The following is a 24281-nucleotide window of genomic DNA, read 5'->3' as shown; positions in this document are numbered from 1 at the left end:
ACCACACACACTCATCCCTTGCATCGGATGCGTGCGCGTGTAGGAGGACCGTGACGTGCTTGTTTCCCCTCCCATATCCTCAGTTAAATTTCATAGAATAACGGAACTGGAAAACATCACTATTTGCAAGTGCATCGCTCACTGAATGGGAAGCTGCTTAGTAGATGCGAGTGGAGGCTTGTAAAGGCATCAGATTCGTATGCGAACGCGCGAGAAGGTAAGGGAATGTTTTCCTCAGATGCTTTTCATTTCCGACCGTGTGATTCACATATATGCACTCTGTTCAGATATATAATGTATTGCATGCCGGCAAAAACGTAAATGTATATGATGTTATTGAGCACTATTGAATAAAACACCTTCCCGCTCAGCTCCATCTTTTCCCTTGAAGGGCGCACCTCCCGCGACCTCGATATCGAAAATATCGGCGAAAATATTTTTCGCAAAATATGTAACTATTCTTGTTTTCTCGTTTACGTCTTATGTTGCGGCATATCTCAGTTCTATCCATTTTAATGAATGCAGTCTACATTTAGGGCAGCTAAACAATCATTTCATCCCGTCGTCACACTGCCCTTCACACTGCGACTAAATCTACGCGAGAGAAAATAAAAATCGCTGCGAATAATCGTTTGATAATATTCGCTACGGTGACGCGGCTCATTATTGGAACGTCCGAATCATTTTACATAGTATTACATCAAATATCGTCAACTTGACTGCTGCAAATGGTCAAATCAGGGATGATTCAGTCACCAGGCCTCATGAACCTACATTCCTCCCTCTTCCTATGTTGTAGTTAAGGATCTCCACACCCTGTTTTTTTCCTTTGCAAAACGTTTAAAGTACAGTACACACGCCAAAGGATAGACTTGCCTTTGACACTGGTATATAATGAGGTGTCAACCTGTTGTATTATAAACACTACGAGTTCTTTAAATGTTGAATTGCAGTGTGTGAATGTGTCAAACTGTAAAGTGTGTTTTCTTACAGGGTTTTTGACGTAGGTAATCCAAACAAACTCCAATCTCAATGGCAGGTAAGAGTTCTTACCATTCTTTATTTCCTTAAACCAATAAAACTTGTTCAGTAGCATTTTTTGCTCTTTTATCCACATTAAACCCTAACAAAGAAGCACTGTGGTGATAGTATAAGATGGTAATACCATGGTACTTTGACATAAACTATGGTACTGAATGATTACTATATTCATATATCATGGTATTTACATGTAACTTTAAATAAATATTCTGGGTGCAGACAAGTTAAGCTCAATCGACAGCATTTGTGACTGCTGATTACCACAAAAATTAATTTTGACTTGTTCTTCCATTTCTTAAAAAAGAAACAAAAATCAGGGGCCTGGGTAGCTCAGCAAGTATTGACACTGACTACCACCCCTAGAGTTACGAGTTTGAATCCAGGGCATGCTGAGTGACTCTAGTCAGGTCTCCTAAGCAACGAAATTGGCCCAGTTGCAATGGAGGGTAGAGTCTCATGTGGTAACGTCCTTGTGGTCACTATAATGTGTTGTTCTCGTTCTTGGTTGGGGTGCGTGGTGAGTTGTGCATGGATGCCGTGGAGAATAACGTGAAGCCTCCACACGTGCTACGTCTCCGCGGTAACACGCTCAACAAGCCATGTGATAAGATGCTTGGATTGACGGTCTCAGACATGGAGGCAACTGAGATTCATCCTCCACCACCCAGATTGAGGTGAATCACTACGCACCATGAGGATTTAGAGTGCATTGGGAATTGGGCATTCCAAAATTGGGGAAAAAATGGGAGGAGAAAAAAAAATCGAGGTTACAATAAGGCACTTACAAGGGAAGTGAATGGGACCAATTTTTGGAGGGTTTAAAGGCAGAAATGTGAAGATTATAATTGTATAAAAGCACTTATATGAATTCTTCTGTTAAAACTCATGTATTATTTGAGCTTTAAAGTTGTTTAAATTGTAATTTTTACAGTCATATTAAGGATTTAGGATTTTTTGAATTACATCGTCGCAGCAACAATGTTGTAAAATTGGCTATAACTATAAACAGAAAAGATTAGTAAGTGATTTTATCGCACTAAAAGCATGTTAACATTTTTTTTAACGATTTTTGCTTCTTTCTTTTTTTAAAGAAAAGGAGGGGCAACTCAAAACAACTTTTATTGGTGATCAGTATTGTGCCACAAATGCTGTCGATTGAGCATAACTTGAACCCGTAATTTTCCTTTAAGCTTCTTAAAAGAATACTAAGTTGCATGTCTAGAACACCATTATATTACAATGGTACCATGTCCAAACATGGCAGTACCATAGTACTGTTAAGAATGTTTTATTGGGATTTAAAAAAAAATGTTGTTTATTTCCTACAGAAAACAACTTCCCCCCTCTTCCACGGTTCATTCCTCTGAAGCCGTGCTTTTACCAAGACTTCAATGAGATTCCAGACCAATTTCGGACAACATGCAAACGGATGTATTACCTATGGATCTGTAAGCCTTTGTTACATATTTTGATTCCCACCATTAATGTTTTATAAATAAGTTTTTCTCAATGTACACAACTTGCTTTTGGTTGTAATTTGTGCACTATGGAGTAGATTATACGGTCATGTGGCTTTATTTACCATTACAATGTCACCTTTGTTTCCACTGTAAACACTGAAAACCTAGACACACAAAAAGTTGTAGAGACTGGTTTTTGATCTGCTTTTTATCCATGAAAACAAATGTGGGTTGTCATATGACTCTGTGTTATTCGTATAGTGCACTACTGTATGTCATTATTGAGGACTACAAGGATTAGAGTGTTATGTGTGTTATTCTGTAATAAGTAGTGTTTCATAAAATTTCATGATTCTCGATACCTCAGTTTAACTCCAGAAGCTATCAATGCTCTTGCCTGTGATTATGGCATTACAAATTTAAGCCATTTTACTTCAACGAGACTGAGCCGTTGAATTAGCCATGCCCCCCTCTTTAGAAAACCCAGAACTCCAAAAATAGCAAATGAGCTTTATTGTGAACGACATCGTGCAGAAATAGTTGTTAAAAACAACAGCAGCAAAATAGCGCCCTCAACTGACATCTGTTATGTACAACATGGTATAAAAATGGCATTAAGCCTCAACAATTCGCTGCAACTACAACACCATGAGAGCATGCCAAATTATTGACAAGTCGAAAGCGTCATTGTCCGCGGACACATTTTTATTAGCTGTTTACAGAGTCTAGAGCTGTCACAGAGAACAGTGAGATATCTTACAACACTTATTTCAGTAATATCTCTCAGGAAGTAGGACATATTCTAGCATACCTTTCCATGAAAAAAATCGCTTACAGCACCTTTAAACAATAAAAGTAATTTATTACATTTGTCATGTAAAATATAGCAGTAATTTTGACAGTTGACAATGAATAGCATACACTAAGCCATAGCTCTCCTCTTCTTTAGGTTTGGATTGTTCCCAGTATGAGATGGCACTTTTTTCACCATAATTTACAAATTGGGTTTGTAAACTGGGTAACCATCATTATTACTTTTAAATACCCAAAGTATTCCTACACCGCAGACTTCAACCACACCGTATATGAGGGGGAAATAAAGTTCTGACATTCAGTGTGCTGCTTTAATTTCTTTAAAAAAAATCTGAAAAAAGTCACACAATGTCATGAATGGAAAGAAATGGCAATGGTTTATGACAGCTGTATGTTTTTTTAAACGGCGGTACACAGTGAAACTGTTGAATCTCTATTCTGCACACAAACGTTCTCCTTCGCATTATAAATACATCATCAATACGACACACACCCTTCACAGTATCGGCTCTGCTTTTGTTCACACAGACACGTTCCGAGATTGACCCCGGCAATGTTACTAGTGTCTGATCCCGGGATCACATTTTCGGCCATTCCGGCATCGGCTTGCTTTCACAAAGAAGGCTCCCCCGCATTGATCCCACAAGTATCCTGGGATCAGAGCTCAGTGTGAATGAGTTTTCATATAACACCATATAGTGAATGTATTAGTGCTCAAGTAGGATATACGTGAGCTTTAAAGAGTGAGTATATCTGAGGGGATAGAATTAGACACTTTCAATCTGAGTGTAGGTATCTAGTATGTGAGACACAGTAAAGGATTTGTCTCAAGTCAGATTTAGAATTTCTATGACAAATTTTACAAATGTTCCTTTTTTTGATTAGCATGAAAATTGGGACATTTTTTAAATTGGTGTGAGAAATTACAACGTAAGTGTTTGTTGAAATCAATACAAAGTTTTTTAAGTAACATTAGTACTAGTACCCATCGCTAATGACATCTTTAACTGTTTTGTTCTTAGTCTTAGAGCTCTAGTTAGATTATTATTAGCTATTAGATTTTAGCCATTGTGTAAAAAATTGCCAAAGTCTTGTTGCATCAGATGTGATCTTATCACAGTTTTGCTCAGGGCTTCTCAACTTTGGAAAGCGCAGGAGCCTTAAAGCAGGACCCTTAAATTTTAAAGCATTAAATATAAATTAGGGGCGTAACAGTTCAGTTTTCTCATGGTTTAGTTAACATTTTTCAAAGAGCCACTTTCTGCTACATTCATTGCAGTATAGAAAGCAGACATAAAAAGTTATTTCTAAAAGGAACCGTGGTTTTACTATATAAATGTTGTAGTAAGCATGTTCATAATTGCCTTGGTCTTTTAGCAGAAACCATTCATTTATTATAGTAATCGTATAGTAACCATGAATGTAGAAATGTTATTTGTTTGTTTGTTTTTGTTGCAGAAATCGTGATTTTGAACCACGGTTTTACTATAGTAAAATTACATTCGTATAATAACCATTGTTTTACTATAGTAATATTGCATTCATATAATAACCATTGTTTTACTATAGTAAAATTACATTCATATAATAACCATTGTTTTACTATAGTAATATTGCATTCATATAATAACCATTGTTTTACTATAGTAAAATTACATTCATATAATAACCATTGTTTTACTATAGTAAAATTACATTCATATAATAACCATTGTTTTACTATAGTAATATTGCATTCATATAATAACCATTGTTTTACTATAGTAATATTGCATTCATATAATAACCATTGTTTTACTATAGTAATATTGCATTCATATAATAACCATTGTTTTACTATAGTAAAATTGCATTCATATAATAACCATTGTTTTACTATAGTAAAATTGCATTCATATAATAACCATTGTTTTACTATAGTAATATTGCATTCATATAATAACCATTGTTTTACTATAGTAATATTGCATTCATATAATAACCATTGTTTTACTATAGTAAAATTGCATTCATATAATAACCATTGTTTTACTATAGTAATATTGCATTCATATAATAACCATTGTTTTACTATAGTAATATTGCATTCATATAATAACCATTGTTTTACTATAGTAATATTGCATTCATATAATTACCATTGTTTTACTATAGTAAAATTGCATTCATATAATAACCATTGTTTTACTATAGTAATATTGCATTCATATAATAACCATTGTTTTACTATAGTAATATTGCATTCATATAATAACCATTGTTTTACTGTAGTAAAATTACATTCATATAATAACCATTGTTTTACTGTAGTAATATTGCATTCATATAATAACCATTGTTTTACTGTAGTAATATTGCATTCATATAATAACCATTGTTTTACTGTAGTAATATTGCATTCATATAATAACCATTGTTTTACTGTAGTAATATTGCATTCATATAATAACCATTGTTTTACTGTAGTAATATTGCATTCATATAATAACCATTGTTTTACTGTAGTAATATTGCATTCATATAATAACCATTGTTTTACTGTAGTAATATTGCATTCATATAATAACCATTGTTTTACTATAGTAATATTGCATTCATATAATAACCATTGTTTTACTATAGTAATATTGCATTCATATAATAACCATTGTTTTACTATAGTAATATTGCATTCATATAATAACCATTGTTTTACTATAGTAATATTGCATTCATATAATAACCATTGTTTTACTATAGTAATATTGCATTCATATAATAACCATTGTTTTACTATAGTAATATTGCATTCATATAATAACCATTGTTTTACTATAGTAATATTGCATTCATATAATAACCATTGTTTTACTATAGTAAAATTGCATTCATATAATAACCATTGTTTTACTATAGTAATATTGCATTCATATAATAACCATTGTTTTACTATAGTAATATTGCATTCATATAATAACCATTGTTTTACTATAGTAATATTGCATTCATATAATAACCATTGTTTTACTATAGTAATATTGCATTCATATAATAACCATTGTTTTACTATAGTAATATTGCATTCATATAATAACCATTGTTTTACTATAGTAATATTGCATTCATATAATAACCATTGTTTTACTATAGTAATATTGCATTCATATAATAACCATTGTTTTACTATAGTAATATTGCATTCATATAATAACCATTGTTTTACTATAGTAATATTGCATTCATATAATAACCATTGTTTTACTATAGTAATATTGCATTCATATAATAACCATTGTTTTACTATAGTAATATTGCATTCATATAATAACCATTGTTTTACTATAGTAATATTGCATTCATATAATAACCATTGTTTTTACTATAGTAATATTACATTAATATAATAACCATTGTTTTACTATAGTAATATTGCATTCATATAATAACCATTGTTTTACTATAGTAATATTGCATTCATATAATAACCATTGTTTTACTATAGTAATATTACATTAATATAATAACCATTGTTTTTACATACTGACTCTTATGTGACATCAGCTATACTTAAATATCCTTTGATTAAATAATCAGTTACATTCTTAGCAGTTTTTTCGCACTCTTAACTGTTCTGCGATTCAGTGATAAATATTCTAGAAAATGAGCACCTCACAAATCATACACATTTAATATTGACAGATATATATTTGATTATGTCAACATAACACGGGCTGCAAAAAATATCTTGAGGGCTGTGTGTTGAGTAGCGCTGGTTTAACTGTTCACTTTTTCCTAGTTCCTTTTTCCTAGTAAAGCATTCACCTTCATCCCTAAGTGTGCAAGTTTGCATTTAAGGGGCTGATCACACCAAATATGTCCATCTGCGCTGCTTTTCTATTGTTTTCCTATTCAAACATGCACTAAATAGAATTTTTTTAATGTTGCACAGCATCTCGCTGTGTTTTCAGCATGTTGCGCAGGAGGGCCATGTTTTTTAGATGCCATGTCAAAAAGAACTTAAAAATGCATCTCAAGACACTTGCGTTCTTTGAAAATCTCTTTTCGATTTTTCTTACTCTTAGTACACAGTGCAACCTTAGCAGTGAACCTGATAGGGTGTCTGGCATGGATGTGCGGTGGGGGCGGAGCAACCAATTTTGGAATGTCCATTCTGTGGCTGATACTGTTCACCCCATGCTCGTACGTGTGCTGGTTTAGGCCCATTTACAAGGCCTTCAAGTGAGTTCAGTTTATAACTGTGGCTTCCAAGATGTTTGTCTGTCAATACTAATAATTTAATTGCAAACTACCCTAAAGCAGCATGTTTGTTTTCTTGCAGGACAGACAGCTCTTTCAACTTTATGGCATTTTTCTTCGTATTCATGGCGCAGGTGGTGATCAGTATCATTCAGGCAATTGGAATCCCAGGATGGGGAGTGTGGTAAGAACTGTTTATTGCATTAAAGAAATTCAATGAAGGGCAATGGCTATTTATTATGCTATCTTAACTATACTGTGTTATATGGTTTGTGGCATTTTATTATTAGCATTTAGCATTGTTTTTTCCCCCCTGCTGTCCTATAAAAACAGACATGTTACCCATTTTTGGGTTGTGAATCACTGCTATAATTGTTCTAGTTAAGTTTCAAAAGAGTACTGTTTTTGTAGAGTACATACAGTATGCTATTATATGTTATTTTCAGAATAGATTAAAATGTTTTCGGATTTTATGCAAGCATTGTCTACTTTCCGAGTGCTTTATTAATAAAGAGAATATTTTTTCTTAATGTTTTTTTTATTACAGTGGCTGGTTGGCCACCATTACTTTTTTCAGCACTAATATCGGCTCTGCTGTTGTTATGCTGATTCCCACCATTATGTTCACTGCCGTGGCTGTTTTCTCGTTCATTGCCCTCACTAAGGTACCCGTTTTTGTATTTTGAATATACACATCTCATTATAATATTCCCTTTGCTGTTTATAACAGCATGACATCAGTGTGTATTTGTGGCATGTATGGGACAGAAAAATAAAAAAAATGTCATAATGTCTTAATATGAATCAAGATTGTTATTTGCTAAATATCACAATAGTTTCTATTAGACACCATTGAGATTCTCAGATTTTTCTTGTGGGTCACAGACTGTGCTAAGATTGACTAAATTAAAAAAGTCACAGGTAACAACGCAAACTCATATAAAGATTTCTCTGAATGTCAGCTATTGTCTCATTTGTGTATAGTTTTAGATTAAACAACTGTGACGATGTTGATAGCTAAATATATCTGAAAGCACATTTAATTAAACTAACCAGTTGTAAGGCAACAAAGCAAGAAGCAATAGAGTACAACAGTGCCTGCCTAATTTTTCAGCCATCTTGATTCTGAAAGTATTTTTTTTTCCATAGGGATTTCATAAAATCGTTTATAAAAGCATTCTAAGCCATGAACAAAACCAACCAGCTCCGAGGTAAATTACAACATTACTAGCCTTGATTTGCAAAAAATATTTAAATATTTGAAATTTGGAGAAAAAGACAAACGTACAAGACTGTGTACTTCATGGGATAGTTCGCCCAAGAATGAGAATTCTCTCATCACTTACTCACCCATCTCAGCTCTGTAGGTCCTTACAATGCAAGTGAATGGTGAAAAAAAACGAGGCTCCAAAAAGCACATAAAATTAATCCATATGACTCCAGTGGTTAAATCCATGTTTCAGAAGTGATATGATAGGTGTGGGTGAGAAACAGATCAATATGCAAGTAATTTTTTTACCATAAATTCTTCTCCCTGCCCAGTAAGTGGCAATATGCAAAGAATGTGAATCTACAAAAACAAAAGAAGAATGTGAAAGTGGAGATTTATAGTAAAACATTATTTTAATATGGTTCTGTCACTCACCCACACCTATCATATTGCTTCTGAAGACATGGATTTAACATGGATTACTTTTATGCTGCCTTTATGTGCTTTTTTGAGCTGAGAACTGATGGCTTCAACAGAAGCATATACAATTGATCACATTAGATCTTTATGGGATATTTACTTTCGGAAGGAGACTGTTGCACTCTTTAAACTTTTTACAGTCAATCTGAGCAACTGAGATGAAAGTTGGTTGGTTTCTATTTTTGTCACATTTTAAATAGCTTTGGTCCAAATTCTGCTTGACATACATGGATTTTTTTTTTCAATTAATATTCTTTATTGATTCAAACATACACAACAGCGAAAAATACAACACATACACATCGAATCAACATTTAACATTTAACCCCCACTACTATCTCCCCCAAATCACCAACCTCACCCTGACCCCCAACGTACCCCTCTGTAGTCACATATAATAATACACACGCACACACAAAGAAAACAAAAAAGGAAATATAATAAACATATATAATGAAACTAAACTTCTGTCTCCCAATCCCCTCCCCAAGAGTTCGCCAAAAACACTAAATAATGACCCCATTTCCTAACAAACAAGTCCACAAAGCCTAGCCTTCTAATTGCCACCTCCTCGAAAGCTGCCACCCTCCCCATCTCCGCATACCAGTTCAGAAATTATGGCGCTCCATCCGACTTCCAACCCCTTAAAATAATTTGTCTGCCAATCATGATACTGGTCAGAACCCAATTTTGTATACATTTATGCCCCAAATTTATGACCGGCCCATCACCCAAAATACAGAGTCTGGGGCAAAATAAAATTTGAGTGCCCAAAACATAACACATAAAACTCTGAACCTTCAACCAAAATTCTTGGATCTTAACACACCACCAAAAGACATGGGTTGTGTCTCCAACTTCTGATTGGCATCGCCAGCAGGTGGGTGTGTCTTTCAGATCAAGCCTATACAATCTAGAGGGGGTCCAATAGAATCTATATAAAATCTTAAATTGGATAAGATGCACCCTTACATCTTGCAGACTTACATTTTTTTATAATCCTAGCCCACACTCCCTCCCTCCAATACCAAGTTTAAATCTTTCTCCCAAAATCTCTTGAGAGAAGTTAAGGCTCTGTACCACAAATTCTGAATTAGCAGGGAGTAATACACTGATGCCTCATGACCTTTTCCAAAAGCAGTAATCACTTGTCCCAGAGTATCTGCCGCTTTGGGGGGGAGGGGGGGTGCTATCCCAGAGAAGGGCTCTTTCAGGTGGAAGCGACCAATCAGCCAAATGTCTGAGACTGAATGCATAATAATAAAACAAAATCTTGTGTAGGCCTAGCCCACCTTTGTCAATCGGCCTATGCAACTTACTGAAATATATTTTGGGACGTTTACTATTCCAAATGAAGGACTTCACTATGCTATCAAACATGGAGAGATTGTAAAAGGTAGTTAATTTTGGAATACAATTCATTTTACAGTTTTTCTCAAATGCTAAAACACATTTCACAAACGTTTCCTCCATGTTCCCCAATGTCTAAACACAACACCCTTTTCTAAAGCTACATAAACACAACCACACCTTCTCACTTCAAAACTCAAACTTTCACACCAAAAGAGCAGTTCAAAGCTTTCAAAAATGTAAACACTATACACATCATTACACACTACAGCAAAACAATTGAAAACACAATGCTCAATTTGTGAGAAGGTTCTTTGTTTCATAACTGCCAATGCATATTTTTAGAAACTTTACAGTAATGGATCTTCCTAGATCTCTGCAGAGGATTAGGCATTTAGATTTGTGAGTTTCATATGAAGAGTATAAATCTATAGTAAATTCTGCATGTACACTACTGTAACACAACTCAATGCAAAAACAGAATCTATTGCACGCAACAGTACTCTTGAAAACATGATCAGGGTGTGAAGTTTTTTTATTTACTTTATTCACACCACACACACACACACCACAATCACTGTGCGGCATCATGTCGCTGAGCTGCATCGGGCCACATCACCTCATCCACATCGCAGGCTATATTGTCTCTTGCCAGGCACCGCGGGAAAAACACCCTGGAATGGCGAATCCATCCTTGGAAGGCCTCCACTGGGATGTCAACACAGGCCAGCTCCATTGCCCTTAGGAGGTTCTCTCTAGTGTATGGTTGTCTGTCATAAACCTTCCATCTCCACGATGAGAAGAACTCCTCTATAGGGTTCAGGAAAGGGGAGTAGCGTGGCAGACAGACATTAAAAAGTGGTTACTGTTGGTGGTGAACCACTCTCTGATTTGGTTTGTTCTGTGGAAGCGTACATTGTCGCAAATTATCACATAAATGTGATGTGCGGGCCCAGGATGGTGTTGTTGGCGGTCCAGGAGGATGTCTTTTAGCTCCTCTAGGAAGGTGAGGAGACGTTGGGTGTTGTAAGACCCAAGGACAGCATGCCGGTGGACAAGCCCCTCCAAACCCATGGCCGCACAAAGAGTAATATTACCCCCCCGTTGGCCAGGAACCTCAGTGATGGCTCTTTGGCCAATGATGTTATGGCCTCTTTGCCTTCGTTTCTGCAGGTTGAAGCCAGCCTCATCCAGGAAGAGGTACTCATGAGGTCTGGCCATCGCGTCCAACTGTAATATCCTCTGTGAAAATGTGAAAGTGCACAGGTGTTCAGAACAACAGTCAATCAGGTAGCACAGTATTGTCCAGAAGTAATGTAGGCCACTGAGCAACACAGTATGTCCACTAACTGTACTGTGAACATGGATGTATACATACTTGCACATACTCGTAACGTAGGTCTTTGTGTCGCGCAGAGTTGCGCTCAAAGGGAACCCTATAGACCTGTTTCATCCGCATCTTTTGGCGCCGAAGAACTCGGTCCATTGTGGCCAAGCTGACATCATCAATGCTCTCAAAGTTGACATTATCGGCAATGACTTTGTCTCTGATGTCCCGGAGTCTGATGAGGTTGTTCTCACGAACCATATCCACAATGAGGGTTTCTTGTGCCGCTGTAAATATGGCAACCCTCCCACCTCTATGTGGCATTCTTTCAACTCTAAAGAAAGAAACGTGTTGTCAATTGACATGTTTTACAATACAGTAACAACTGATTTGAAACCAATAGACTACTTTCACAGGCTTGTAAAATTGTATTGTGACAAAGAAAGCAATAGAGTACAATACCTGTTGTGTTGTCTGAATGCCCTGATAATGGTGGCCACGGTGAACCTACTCAGGTTTGGACGGACTCTTAGTCCTGCTTCAGCCATTGTCATGCCATGGACAATGACATGGTCAATGACTGTTGCTCGCATCTCGTCCGTAATGATGGTGCGAGGTTGTCTTGCTCTCCCTCCTGGACCTTCTCCTCTCCCTTGTTGGCCTTATCCTCTCCCTTGTTGGCCTCCTCCTCTTCCTCGTTGGCCTGCTCCTCTTCTTCCATGGCCAGCTCTTGTCCCTCCTCTGACTCGAATTCCTCTTCCCCTGATTCTGCCTTCATCCATTGTGTTTGTTTGGAATCTTCAGCAAACTGTGCACTCTGAACTTGCTTTTATACATGTGGTCACAGCATTAGCAACAAGTGTCTTCAATTTTGAGTCGTTGTGTGTAATGAATGACGCCTGGTGTGTTCATTGTGTTCAAATATTGCTGACTGTGGCAAGCATTTTGCATCACATGAGCTTTCATTTGAGAATATGAGCAGAGTTCTTTTGCAACTTGTGTTTTAGCAAGGAAAAATGTGTTAAGATTTATGAGAACGGAGGATTGTGTTTTGTGAATTGTGTCTTCATGTGAAATGTGTTTATGATATTGGAAAATGATGGCTAGATTTAGTAAATGTGTTTAGACAACTGGTCATTTGGTTTAGAGGATTGGCTTTTGTGTTTTAGCATTTGAGAAAAACTGTAATAACATTAACCTTCTCAATCATAGATAAATGGAATGAAGCCCACCTGCCCATATCGCTCGAAAACCTTTTTATTAAGGGGTCAAAATGAACTAACTACAAATTTGCTGGGAATAAAATGCCCAAATACTTAATGCCCTGTTTGGGCCACTGGAAGGCACCCGGCTGGAAAGCTGTTACTGGGCTGTACGCTGTCAGAGCCAAAGCTTCGGATTTAGACCAATTGACTCTGTATCCCCAGAATTTAATAAAGGAATTAATAATTCTATGGAGGCAGGGCATAGATCTAATGGGGTCAGAGACAAATAATAAGATATCATCTGCGTAAAGCAAAAGCTTAAGCTCCTGCCAGCACCCCTGGAAAATCACCCTCTCAGAACAAAAATGGGGAAAGATGGCAACCCTGCTGGGGGTTGACATTTGTTTGTACTGCCTCTACCAGGTGTCTATAAAGTAACTTAATCCATTCCAAAACCTGTATATTTCCAAAATCTTAAAAAAGATAATCCCATTTTACGACTAGACTAGAGTCTGATCATTCACCACTGACCACATAATATTGATGAAACGCTTAATGTTATCAGAAGAGCTGCAGCCCCCATAAGAGATGTCATAAATTAATCGGTTAGCCAGAATTCTTTACTATATTTTTACATCTAACTGGATCAGGGAAATTGGACGGTAACTCTTATACTCACTTGGATCTTTGTCCTTTTTAAGAATCAGTCTGATCCAGGCTTGTGTCATGGTTGGCGGAAGCTTTCCATTCTTTAATGATTCCGTATGAACTTCTAACAAAAGTGGAGCCAATTCTGTAGCATAAGATCTAAAAAATTCAGTGGCAGAACCATCTGGCCCTGGAGCCTTGCCTGTAGGCAAGGCCTTAATTACCTCGCCAAGCTCCTCCAGGTTTATCTCAGAATCAAGAGAACTTTTTTGCTCATTTGTCAATTTAGGAATTTCTAATGGTTCCACAAAGTTTCTAATGTCTTCATCAGTAGGCTAAGACATAGAACTATAAAGATCAAGATATAATTCTTTAAAATAATTATTAATATCAATGGCTGAGGTAAATATATCACCTCCAGAAGATTTTACAGAGGGAATGGTAGAAAAAGACTCTCTCTTCTTTATATATCTAGCCACATTTCGTGACAAAATAGTATTATATCTTTTTTCAATCGGGTCAATTCTCTGAGGCCATCAAATGACATTTGGCGCTTCAGCTCTGCCTCGGCACTTTTAATATTCACTTCCAATTTCACAAGTTCCTGTGCTTTGGCTTTTTTGATGAATGAGGCATAATGTATGATATGGCCCCTAAGAACCACCTTAAGAGCCTCCCAAGCCACGCCCACAGAGGATACTGAGGTCCAGTTGGTCTCCATATAGACATTGATTTCAGCCTTTACCATTTGGTGGAATTCAGGATTTTGCAAAAAGGATACATTAAAGTGCCAACTATATGATTTCCTTTTCTCCATATGTGGCAACTCCTCTAAAAACACCAGGGCATGATCTGAGACTAAAATGTTTCCAATTGAGCAATCAACAACCGATTAAATGAAGGACTTAGATACGTAAAAAAAATCTATTCTAGAATAAATATTATGGACTGATGAACAAAATGTATAGTCCCTACCAGATGGGTTCAACATTTTTCAAATATCTGTAAGACCAAGATTTTTACACATCCTGTGAAATGTCAGTGTTGCTCTTGGGGGCTTACACACTTTTGCTTCACTATGATCAAGGACTGAGTCCAACAAAAGATTAAAGTCTCCTCCCAATATTATATCATGAGGGGTGCTAGCAGCTTGCAACATCCCTTCAAGATCTTTAAAAAGGCCCTGATCATCAGAATTAGGTTCATAAATATTAGCCAAAATAAGACATTGTCCCTGAATTTCAGCTAAAACAATAATGAGTCTTCCTAATTTATCTTTAATATGTTTGAGACATTTGCATTGTAGATGTTTACTTATCAATGTAATGACTCCCCTGCTGTTACTTGAGCCAGCAGGCAAAGCTGGATATTAAACATCTAATACGTTTTTTTTTTTTTGTATTGTCGCCATTTTTAGCAATAAAATGTTCTTCTGGCTTAGGTTCACAACTTCTACCGTGGCAGTGGGGGCAGCATGAGCAAGGCTCAAGAAGAATGGACCACCGGTGCTTGGAAGAACCCTCATGTCCAGCAGGCAGCACAGCAGGCAGCAATGGGGGCTGCACAGGGGTCCATGCAGGGCCAACAGTACTCTGCTGCCCCAACCTACAACTACGATGAGCCGATGTAGTTCCTTTTCAACCATAGTGGGGGGAGGGGATAATAACAGGATATTTGAGAGGGCGTTACAGAGGGATAAAGTCAATGACTGCCTGAAACTGGGGGAGGGAGAAAGGCAAGACATTTGTGCCAATCAGAATTCAAACAGTTTCTCACTAATTCAACAATGCATAAACTTTTAGTGTGCGATAGTTTTAGGAGTTGCTTTTTGGTATTTAGACCCCCACCATCAAAAGGAAAGTATCCGTCTTACTGTGAGGTATTAAGGCAGATTTAATTAATGGCTATGTATTGTTTCTCCAGTTATCGTATTTTAAACATGGCTGAACTTGAGTACCAATAAGGAAACATTTCAATATTCACTGTGTTTCTATAGTAACTAGATTCTCAGTTGGTTTTCAGATTCGTCTGTGATATTTGCAAGCCAGTTATATATTTGAGTTGGGTTTTAGTATTCAAGAACACATTTGAACAACTTAGCAAATGCATCTTTTCTCCCATTTCTTATGAATAAATGTATGTTTAATGCACAGAGAGGGGAGAAAAGACCAGCACTTGAAAATAAATTGACAACTGGTAATAACTTGATTTTGCTATTGAAAAACGCTTATAAAGATTGCATCTTTTAGTTGTTTTGAGCATTTTACAATAAGTGCAAGTACAAAGGTCTTACAAAGTTTAATTTTCGTTAATTAACTTTTACCACGTTGTTTCTTCAATTTCCATTAAGGTTCTGGGTAAGCCATATGTTTACATTGTTTTTAGTTGTGTTTGGATTGTGTTAAAGTTGTGTTGTGTTAAATGTAAACTTTTTTTTTACCTCAGGATTCAATTGTGATATTTTGCTGCTGACGTATTGCTAACGAAATCGATTGGATGAAATATTTGTACTTGTACATGTTGGACGTTTGTATATTAGTTTAATTTAAACGCACTTGAATATAGAGTAAATATTTAAGCTGCTCTTAGCCACAGGCCTGTTATATATTTCAATCCATTACAATCCTACTTTTAGTGTTCACTGAAATCGTAACTGTTTTGCGAATAATCTGAGACGCTTCACTGAATTTGGTCATTTCTGTAAATATCAAAATGCATCTTCTATGCGTTTTATTCTTCACTGAGCAAGGGGTTAACACCCAGAAGTAAAGCACACTACTAAGTAATTTTGCCTCAAGTACAATATATATGAGTCATATTAATGATTAATTACTCTGATAGGTTAAATATTGGAGGAATTTGTATCACCCCAAAGTCACTTCCATTGATGATGATTCCCCCTCCCCCCACAAATATTGCTACGTGAAATTCCTGAATTACAAAAATTTTGCCATTATTTAAAGAATAGGTCACCCAAAAATAAATATTTTCTCATCATTTACTCACCCTCATGCCATCTCAGATGTGTTGGACTTTCTTCTGCAGAACGAAGATTTTTCGAACAGTATTTCCGCTCTGTAGGGCCATAGTGAATCCTGCAAGTGCATTGTGGCCAGAACTTTGAAGCTCCAAAAAGCACATAAATGCAGCATAATAGTAATCCATAAAACTACAGTGGTTTAATCTCTTCTCTTTAATGTCTTCTGAAGCGATATGATAAGTATGGGTGAGAAACAGATCAATATTGAAGTTTTTTTTACCATGAATCTCCACCTACGCTTACACATTCTTCTTTTTTGTTTTTGCCAATTTGCATTCTTTGTGCATATCGCTACCTACTGGACAGGGTGGCGAATTAACATTAAAAAACTTAAAAATGTATCTGTTTCTTACCCACACTTATATGAAGACATGGATTTAACCACTGGAGTCATGTGGATTACTTTTATGCTGCATTTATGTGCTTTTAGGAGCTTAAAAGTTCTGGAAATCATTCACTTGCATTGTATGAACCAACAGAGCTGAAATATTCAAAAAATCTGGACGGAATTCATACACATTCTGGGATGGCATGATGGTGAGAGAATTTACATTTTTGGGTGAACTATGCCTTTAATTCTTTTGGACTGAGAAAATTTTTGTAATTTTGATTTTATCAATGTAATATAAAAAAAGCATTCATCTATATTCGTTGAGTTTAAAGTAATGACGATAGAGTATGTAATTTGAGCACAGTTATATGTTCAGTTGTTATCATCCACATAAAGAGAGAGATTAAATTGATCATAATAATAGTGTACAGTATATGTAACATCATGCTATCTATATGTCTTAATCAAGGCTTGTAAAATACCTTCAATCATTTCAAGAACTGTGAAATGTTCAATAAGCCCATGTGTGATATTGTTGTATGTTTGGGGAGTTTTTTATTTTCCGTAAAGACCTGTTTTTGTTCATTTGTTTTTCTATATAAAGTGTATGTATTTAAGTGTAACTGTTCCACGGTGTGATGCATAGTACACTTGTTTGTATAGACATCCTGTTCAAAGCTTTGGCTGAAGTTTCCTCCCTAATTAATGTCTTTAGTGCTCAGAAAGCCCTCTAGTGGACTGGATGTAATTAACTTTACCTCTATTGTCAGACAGTCAGCTAAGAAAACATTGACAGTAGCAATATTGAAATCTGTCGTATATAATATCAGGTGTGAATGTCATATTTCAGCCGCACCAGCAAAAAGCTAAGGTCACTGTCCATTGCCAAGACCAACACCTTATATTGTGCAATGATCTTCATGTGTATATATCCCAAAATGGTTTCAAGTAGATAAAGCCTTGTTCATACTGTAAAGTTAAGTGAGTGGAAAGATGCCAGTAGAGTAACAAAAACAGATATTTGTCTTTGTATAGTGAGTTGTGTGTGGTGCTTGGTAAATTTGTGAATTGAACCAAACCATGTGCCATGTGTACAACGGCACTCTGTATGTAAGTGTGTGTTGATGCTAATTCTTTTGTCAAGTCTACAGTGGAATGTATTGTTGACTTGGAGACAAGAACTGCAGTCCAGTACATTTTACAGGTTTTATTTACTTCTGTGTTTTATTTTATTTATTTTTATTGACTTTGAGAGTCAAGCATTTCACATGTTTCATACTAATGCAAATTTAGCCATATTTTCCCCTCAGTTACTATGTATAATATACTGTACGCTGTACTATTTCCTTATAAAATCAAGTAAGCAATCTAACTCAAAGTTTAAAGGGATAGTTCACCCAAATGAAAATGAAAATTCTATCACCATTTAATCACCCTCATGATTTTGTAGACCTGGATTACTTTTTCTTCTGTAGCACACACACACACACACAAAAATATTTAGGTTGGTAAAATTAGGTAGAGTGAGGTTTCATTGTATGGAAAAAAATATGCTATGAGATTAAATGGTGATTTAGGATGAAAGCACCTAACATTCTGCTTACCATCTCCTTTTGTGTTCCATGGAGGGGGAAAGTCATGAGGGTGAATGATTACAGAACTACATTTTTTTGGTTGAACTCTCTCATTTATAGTTGTGATCTCTGAAAGTGGTTGTTTTTTAAGTTTGAGATTTTATTTCTTTTTGTATTACTTTTATATTATTTTGTCTCTCCCTGATGAATAATAAATAGATAAAATAGCATGTGTTTTAATTTCTTGTTATGAATTGCACATTCACCAGTAGATGGCATGGCTTGTTTGATAGCATCTGGTCTCCACATAGAGGCTATGTTTGGAAAAAAATTACCAATTCTCAAGTAAATGTAGGCTATGCCATTGTGCTATGCATGGAACACCCGGATAATCAACAACATTTGCTAAAATGTGCAGGATAGAATGAGGATTACTATATTTCACAATGAAATCCACTCGACCTGAACTTCCAGTGTGATGAATGAATTAGAAGTGATCAACTCTTAAACATATCTTTCTTGAATTGTTGTATGATTATACTGCCAAAATAATTTTTTTTCTGGATTAAAAATGTCAAATATTTATTTTTGAGATGATAACCGAGTGCCACTTGCTGAATCAAACATGCAACAAAAATGTAGTAGGCCTATGTATGGTTTAAAACATTTACTGTTGCTTAATGCATGCTGTTTCACTATTTATAGCAGGGGTCACCAACACGGTGCCCGCAGGCACCAGGTCGCCCCCAAAGACCACATGAGTCGCCCGCAGGCCTGTTCTAAAAATAGCACAACTCAGCTGCGTATAAAATTGAATTATATTCTGTTGATATTCTTTTTTTTAATCACACTTGCATTTATATAGATTTAAAAAATGACAATATCTTAAAAATATGTTTCTTATACATGAAGTTTAGATAAGTTTAGGTGAACTCTGACGTACTCCAGTTTGGTCAGTATTGTGCGTGTGACAATACAGTGCTTGTGGAGAGTAAGCTAGCGGGCGCAGCGAAGATTGGCGCTGAACGTAGTTTCTTACCCCCAAAAACATGGCAGAAAAAAGAAAGAAAACGTATCACTTTCACAACGAATGGGAGTCGGAGTTCTTTTTTACGACTGTGAAAGAAACCTGCGTGTCTTATATGCGGAGCGACTGTGGCAACGGCAAAGCGGCACAATGTGGAGAGACACTTTACTACGAATCACAAAAACTACAATGCTAACTACCCACCGGGAAGCGCACTACGGGCAGAAAAAGCCCTTGAGCTAAAGACAGCTTTGGGTAAACAACAAGCTTTTTTCACAAGGCCGGCGAAAAACTCATGTTATACCCCTAACAGTTTGAAGAGACAAGGGATTTCGACCCTCACCCTTCAGTCACAAAAAGCAACCGAAGCCTCTTTTAGAGCTACGCATTTCCTGATCAAGAAGAAGGAGAAGATTGAGCCATGTGTATCATTCATTTCCAATCCTTTCATGAATGTGGACACAACAAGCTTTGCTGAGCAACTAAGTACAATGTTCAACTTTGATGCTGGACAGGTGGAGATTGAAATCATAACAATGCAAAATGACCTCCACCTCAAAGCCTACCAGGCTGCACCAAACTTTTGGTGCCTTGTTGACACAGAGAAGTACAGTGGTGTGTGTGTGTACAGCAGCTATGAAGGTTGCCAGCCTGTTTGGTTCTACCTATCTATGTGAATCAGCATTTTCTGACATGAACTTCATCAAGGACAAACACAGAACACGCTTCACTGATGCACATGAGATACTCACAGTTGCAGTGTCAAGTTACACACCAGATTACAATACAATGGTAAACAACAGTCTTCCCACTAACAAAGAAAATGATACCAGATGTCAGTGGCAACATGTCAGTGCCATGGCAAAGTTTAATTAAAATATTGAAGAATTGTTCAATTTAAAATGTGTGTTCATGACATGTAACAGTTATTATTTTATTAAAAATACAGCAGATTTGGTCATTAGTTAAAAATGTGACAAGATTTATTTAAAAATATTTAAGATTTTTCACTACATTACAGACATTACAATGTACATAATTGATAACTTTTTGAAACATGGTGCAACATAGTTCATGATTTGTTTAAAAGGTTTGTCAGCGGCTAGTGAAAATGGGACATTTTTCCTAAGAAATGTAATGTAAGTGATCATCTGAACATTTTACAATTACTGAGATAAATAGAAATAAAGTGCTGAATACTGATATCTGTTTCCCACCTTGTCATTGTTGGTAATTATTGTGAGAAATCATTAACGTGATCAGAGTCTTCACATTATTAATAATGTATAAGCAAATTTGTTATTTCAGAAGAGTGTATCAAACTGGTAGCCCTTCGTATGACTCAGTACCCATGAAGTAGCTCTCAGTATCAAAAAGGTTGGTGACCCCTGATTTATAGTATACAGTATACTGTGAATTAGGCTGAACATTAGTACCGAATCAAGTTCCATTCTTTTTACAGAACCAGCGAATATTGATTTTATTGACAGAGGGACCTTGCTATGAAACTTTCAAGTTTTCAGTTCAAACAATAATCGTAAAATGTTTTTATGCAGTGAATTTTTTTATAAAGCCAATAACTGTTCTGTTTCATTGTTTTCAAGGAGTAAGCACCATTTGTGTGTGATAAGTGTAATACAATATATCTTCTGAGTTACCCTTGTGGTTCATGGACAAGTGTTCAGTCAATTGAAAGTAAAAACAAATCCTTTCATGATCAACACACACACACACACACACACACACTAATAGTGTCTTTAACTAGGACTCAATCTTAAGTGCAAGCATAAATTGCCATGCATGCAATTATGATTGCATTAGCATTCTATTTCTATCTGAAATTAAATTTAGCATTTAATCTTGAGTTCCACTTTCAATAAAATGAAGCACTTTAAGAAAAGAGCAGAAGTGTAAAGGGCCCACAAATGTTCTGTCATTCAAATCGGTCAGTCAAGCATCTAAACAACAACTACAAAAATAGTGCATTTTCTGAACAAAATGTGAATAGTGTTTGCCCATGAAGCACTTGCTAAAAAATACTACACAACTACCAGTGAAGAGCTGCAAACTTCTGGCAAACATTTGTGGCGAATAACAAGCTCATTAGCATGTAAAAACAATGAGTGGCAAATTTGCCACGAACTCTCGAATTTTGTAAGGGTTTTGTTCACTAAAGTGTTCTGAGTTGTTTTTAGTGTGTTAATTTGCAGTTGTTAGGGTGTTCTGGATGGTTGCAAGGGCATTGCTAGGTGGTGGCTAGGGTGTTCCAAGCCAAAATACTGTAATTCTTTGGACTTGGTTTAGGTTTTAAGACCAAAATGATCAATTGTAACTCCTTGTAAAGCTACAACATTGGCACAGAACTTTAGTCAGTTCTGTCTTGGATTGGAATGTCCAATTCCCAGTCCTCATGGTGGCGTAGTGACTCGCCTCAATCCGGGTTACATTTACATTTATGCATTTGGCAGATGCTTTTATCCAAAGCGATTACAGAGCCCTTATTACAGGGACAATCCCCCTGGAGCAACCTGGAGTTAAGTGCCTTGCTCAAGGACACAATGGTGGTGGCTGTGGGGCTCGAACCTGCGACCTTCTGATTACCAGATTACCAGTTATGTGCTTAGACCACTACACCACCACCACTCCGGTTTGGGGAGGACGAATCTCAGCTGCCTCCGCATCTGAGACAGTCAACTCGTGCATCTTATCACGTGGCTCATTGAGCGTGTTACCATGGAGACATAGCGCGTGTAGAGGCCCATTCATCCACCGCAGCATCTACCCTCACTGGTGGTGTCTTTACCACTGAGCTACCCAGGCCCCAGCTACGACATTTCTAACTGATTAAAATGATGGTCTTCCCTAAATGGACACTTGAAAATCCCCAAACTCCCATTTACTTGAATTGACAGAACCAAATGGTCCAAGACTCTGTCAGGTTTCCATCCAACTATTTTTATACGCATTTTGAAATTGTGCATAATAAATCCTGAATGGACATGCTTGATATGCAAATAAACTCTAAAAATTTGCTTCAAATTTAATGCGCTAGGAAAAGGTGGATTTTCTAGAGTTTCGCATTAGTTAATATGCACACTAAGGAGATGGAAACTGTTTATTCGCAAAACAATGACGTGTTTTGACAATTCGTGTACGTGTTATGAATGTGCGAAAGCTTGATGTGAATGGCCCAAAGAAAAGTCTGACCTTAGCACACATTTCTTTGAACACAGCCCTTGAGATTTGGAAGTGTTTACCCCACAGCTGGTCTTTAAAGTGAGTCCATTTAATCCGCCAGACAGTTCTGAGTGTAAGTGCTCCCAGGTATGCGGTGGCTGGCGGCATATGGGCATTGCAGCCACTTCAGCCCTCATTATATCAGATATTACACTTATTCTCTGGCATCTCCTGGCAGCATTTAATGAAACAAGGTTCAACTGCTCCAAACAAAACAAATAAAACTCTCCTGAAGCAAGGAGGTCATTCTGTTGCTCCATCATGACAAGGTAGGCTCCCTCAAGATAATGTACATAACGTAGAGGATGGAAACGTGCAGTGATTCGTATTTTCTCGAGTCAAATATTTAGAAATGCGCTTAAAAATAAGAAACATTTAGATGGAAACCCAGCTACTCTGTCTATCTAGCAACACCCAAACAACTATCTAGAACACCCTAACAATGCCAAAAAAACTAAACTAAAAAAACCCCATAGTAACCAATTAGTAATGCACTGTCTGTATGTCTGACTTAATGTTTGTAGGTCTGTCTGTCTGACTGAGTTTAAGGACTATTCAACATTTAAAATGTATAACTTTTAAGACTATTTAAGCCAACATTGTCTTGACAAATTTTACCTATCTAGTTCGTTTTTGTAGCACAAATAGTTACCAGATGATTTATACACCATAGTTTAATATTTAGGATTAGAGGTTTGTTGAAATCACTATCCCGAAGTATGAACAATAATAGTGGTTCTTGCCTTAGCAAGCATCTCTAAAAAGAAAATAATAAGAAAACCTTGACGCGAGACCTGTTCTTTCAGGTCTTTCTTCTTTGTTAATTGCACATTTCCTTTTTCACAAAATGTACCTGTTATTCTAGATCATTGTTTGGCTTTGACACTAGAACCATTAGCCTGAATACGTGTGCAATTGCTTTTTTTGTTTGTACCATGTTTGCTTTTTTCCCCAGTTGTTCTCATCAGAGTTCTCACCAAAGACACCTTTGAAATAATGAGGGTCTCTGTTTGAGGATGTTTTGAAGAATAATTATAGAGCACGTAAATTAGAATTTCAAAGTTGCTGACACAGTCCTCCAGTCAATCTGCGAGTTGGAGTGAGCAACAGAAAAATGAATACAGGAGGTGAGGCGATTCTCCCACATAATTGTGGTACGAGAGAGAGGGAAAGCGGTTTCCTGATGTACCTGGGTCTGCCTTCTATTCAACACCATTCTTTATGGGATAATTGGGTCCCCTTCTATTGCTGCAGAGCCGTCTAATTCACGATTCATGAGCTTGCGCTGCAATGCTGAATTGA

General features: G+C 36.5%; 1 protein-coding gene across 1 annotated transcript; it reads left to right on the top strand.

Annotated features, from left to right (window-relative positions):
• Positions 1-19017, top strand: LOC127637904 (secretory carrier-associated membrane protein 5). The gene is made up of 7 exons (XM_052119147.1): positions 1-217; positions 994-1039; positions 2370-2489; positions 7376-7532; positions 7633-7734; positions 8098-8215; positions 15212-19017. The coding sequence occupies exons 2-7, from the start codon at positions 1033-1035 to the stop codon at positions 15398-15400; spliced, it is 693 nt and encodes a 230-aa protein (XP_051975107.1). The 5' UTR covers positions 1-217; positions 994-1032; the 3' UTR covers positions 15401-19017.
• Positions 19018-24281: the final 5264 nt, after the last annotated feature.

This window comes from Xyrauchen texanus, chromosome 46 (genome assembly GCF_025860055.1).
Source record: "Xyrauchen texanus isolate HMW12.3.18 chromosome 46, RBS_HiC_50CHRs, whole genome shotgun sequence".
Taxonomy (NCBI): Eukaryota; Metazoa; Chordata; class Actinopteri; order Cypriniformes; family Catostomidae; genus Xyrauchen; species Xyrauchen texanus.
The sequence above is the reverse complement of the archived record's forward strand: the minus strand, read 5'-3'. Positions and strand labels throughout refer to the sequence as shown.

Excerpts from the sequence above, each read along its gene's own strand:
- LOC127637904 (XM_052119147.1), top strand. Across the intron at positions 2,490-7,375 it reads GATGTATTACCTATGGATCT|TACACAGTGCAACCTTAGCA; the intron begins GTAAGCCTTTGT and ends TCTTACTCTTAG. Across the intron at positions 7,735-8,097 it reads ATCCCAGGATGGGGAGTGTG|TGGCTGGTTGGCCACCATTA; the intron begins GTAAGAACTGTT and ends TTTTTATTACAG.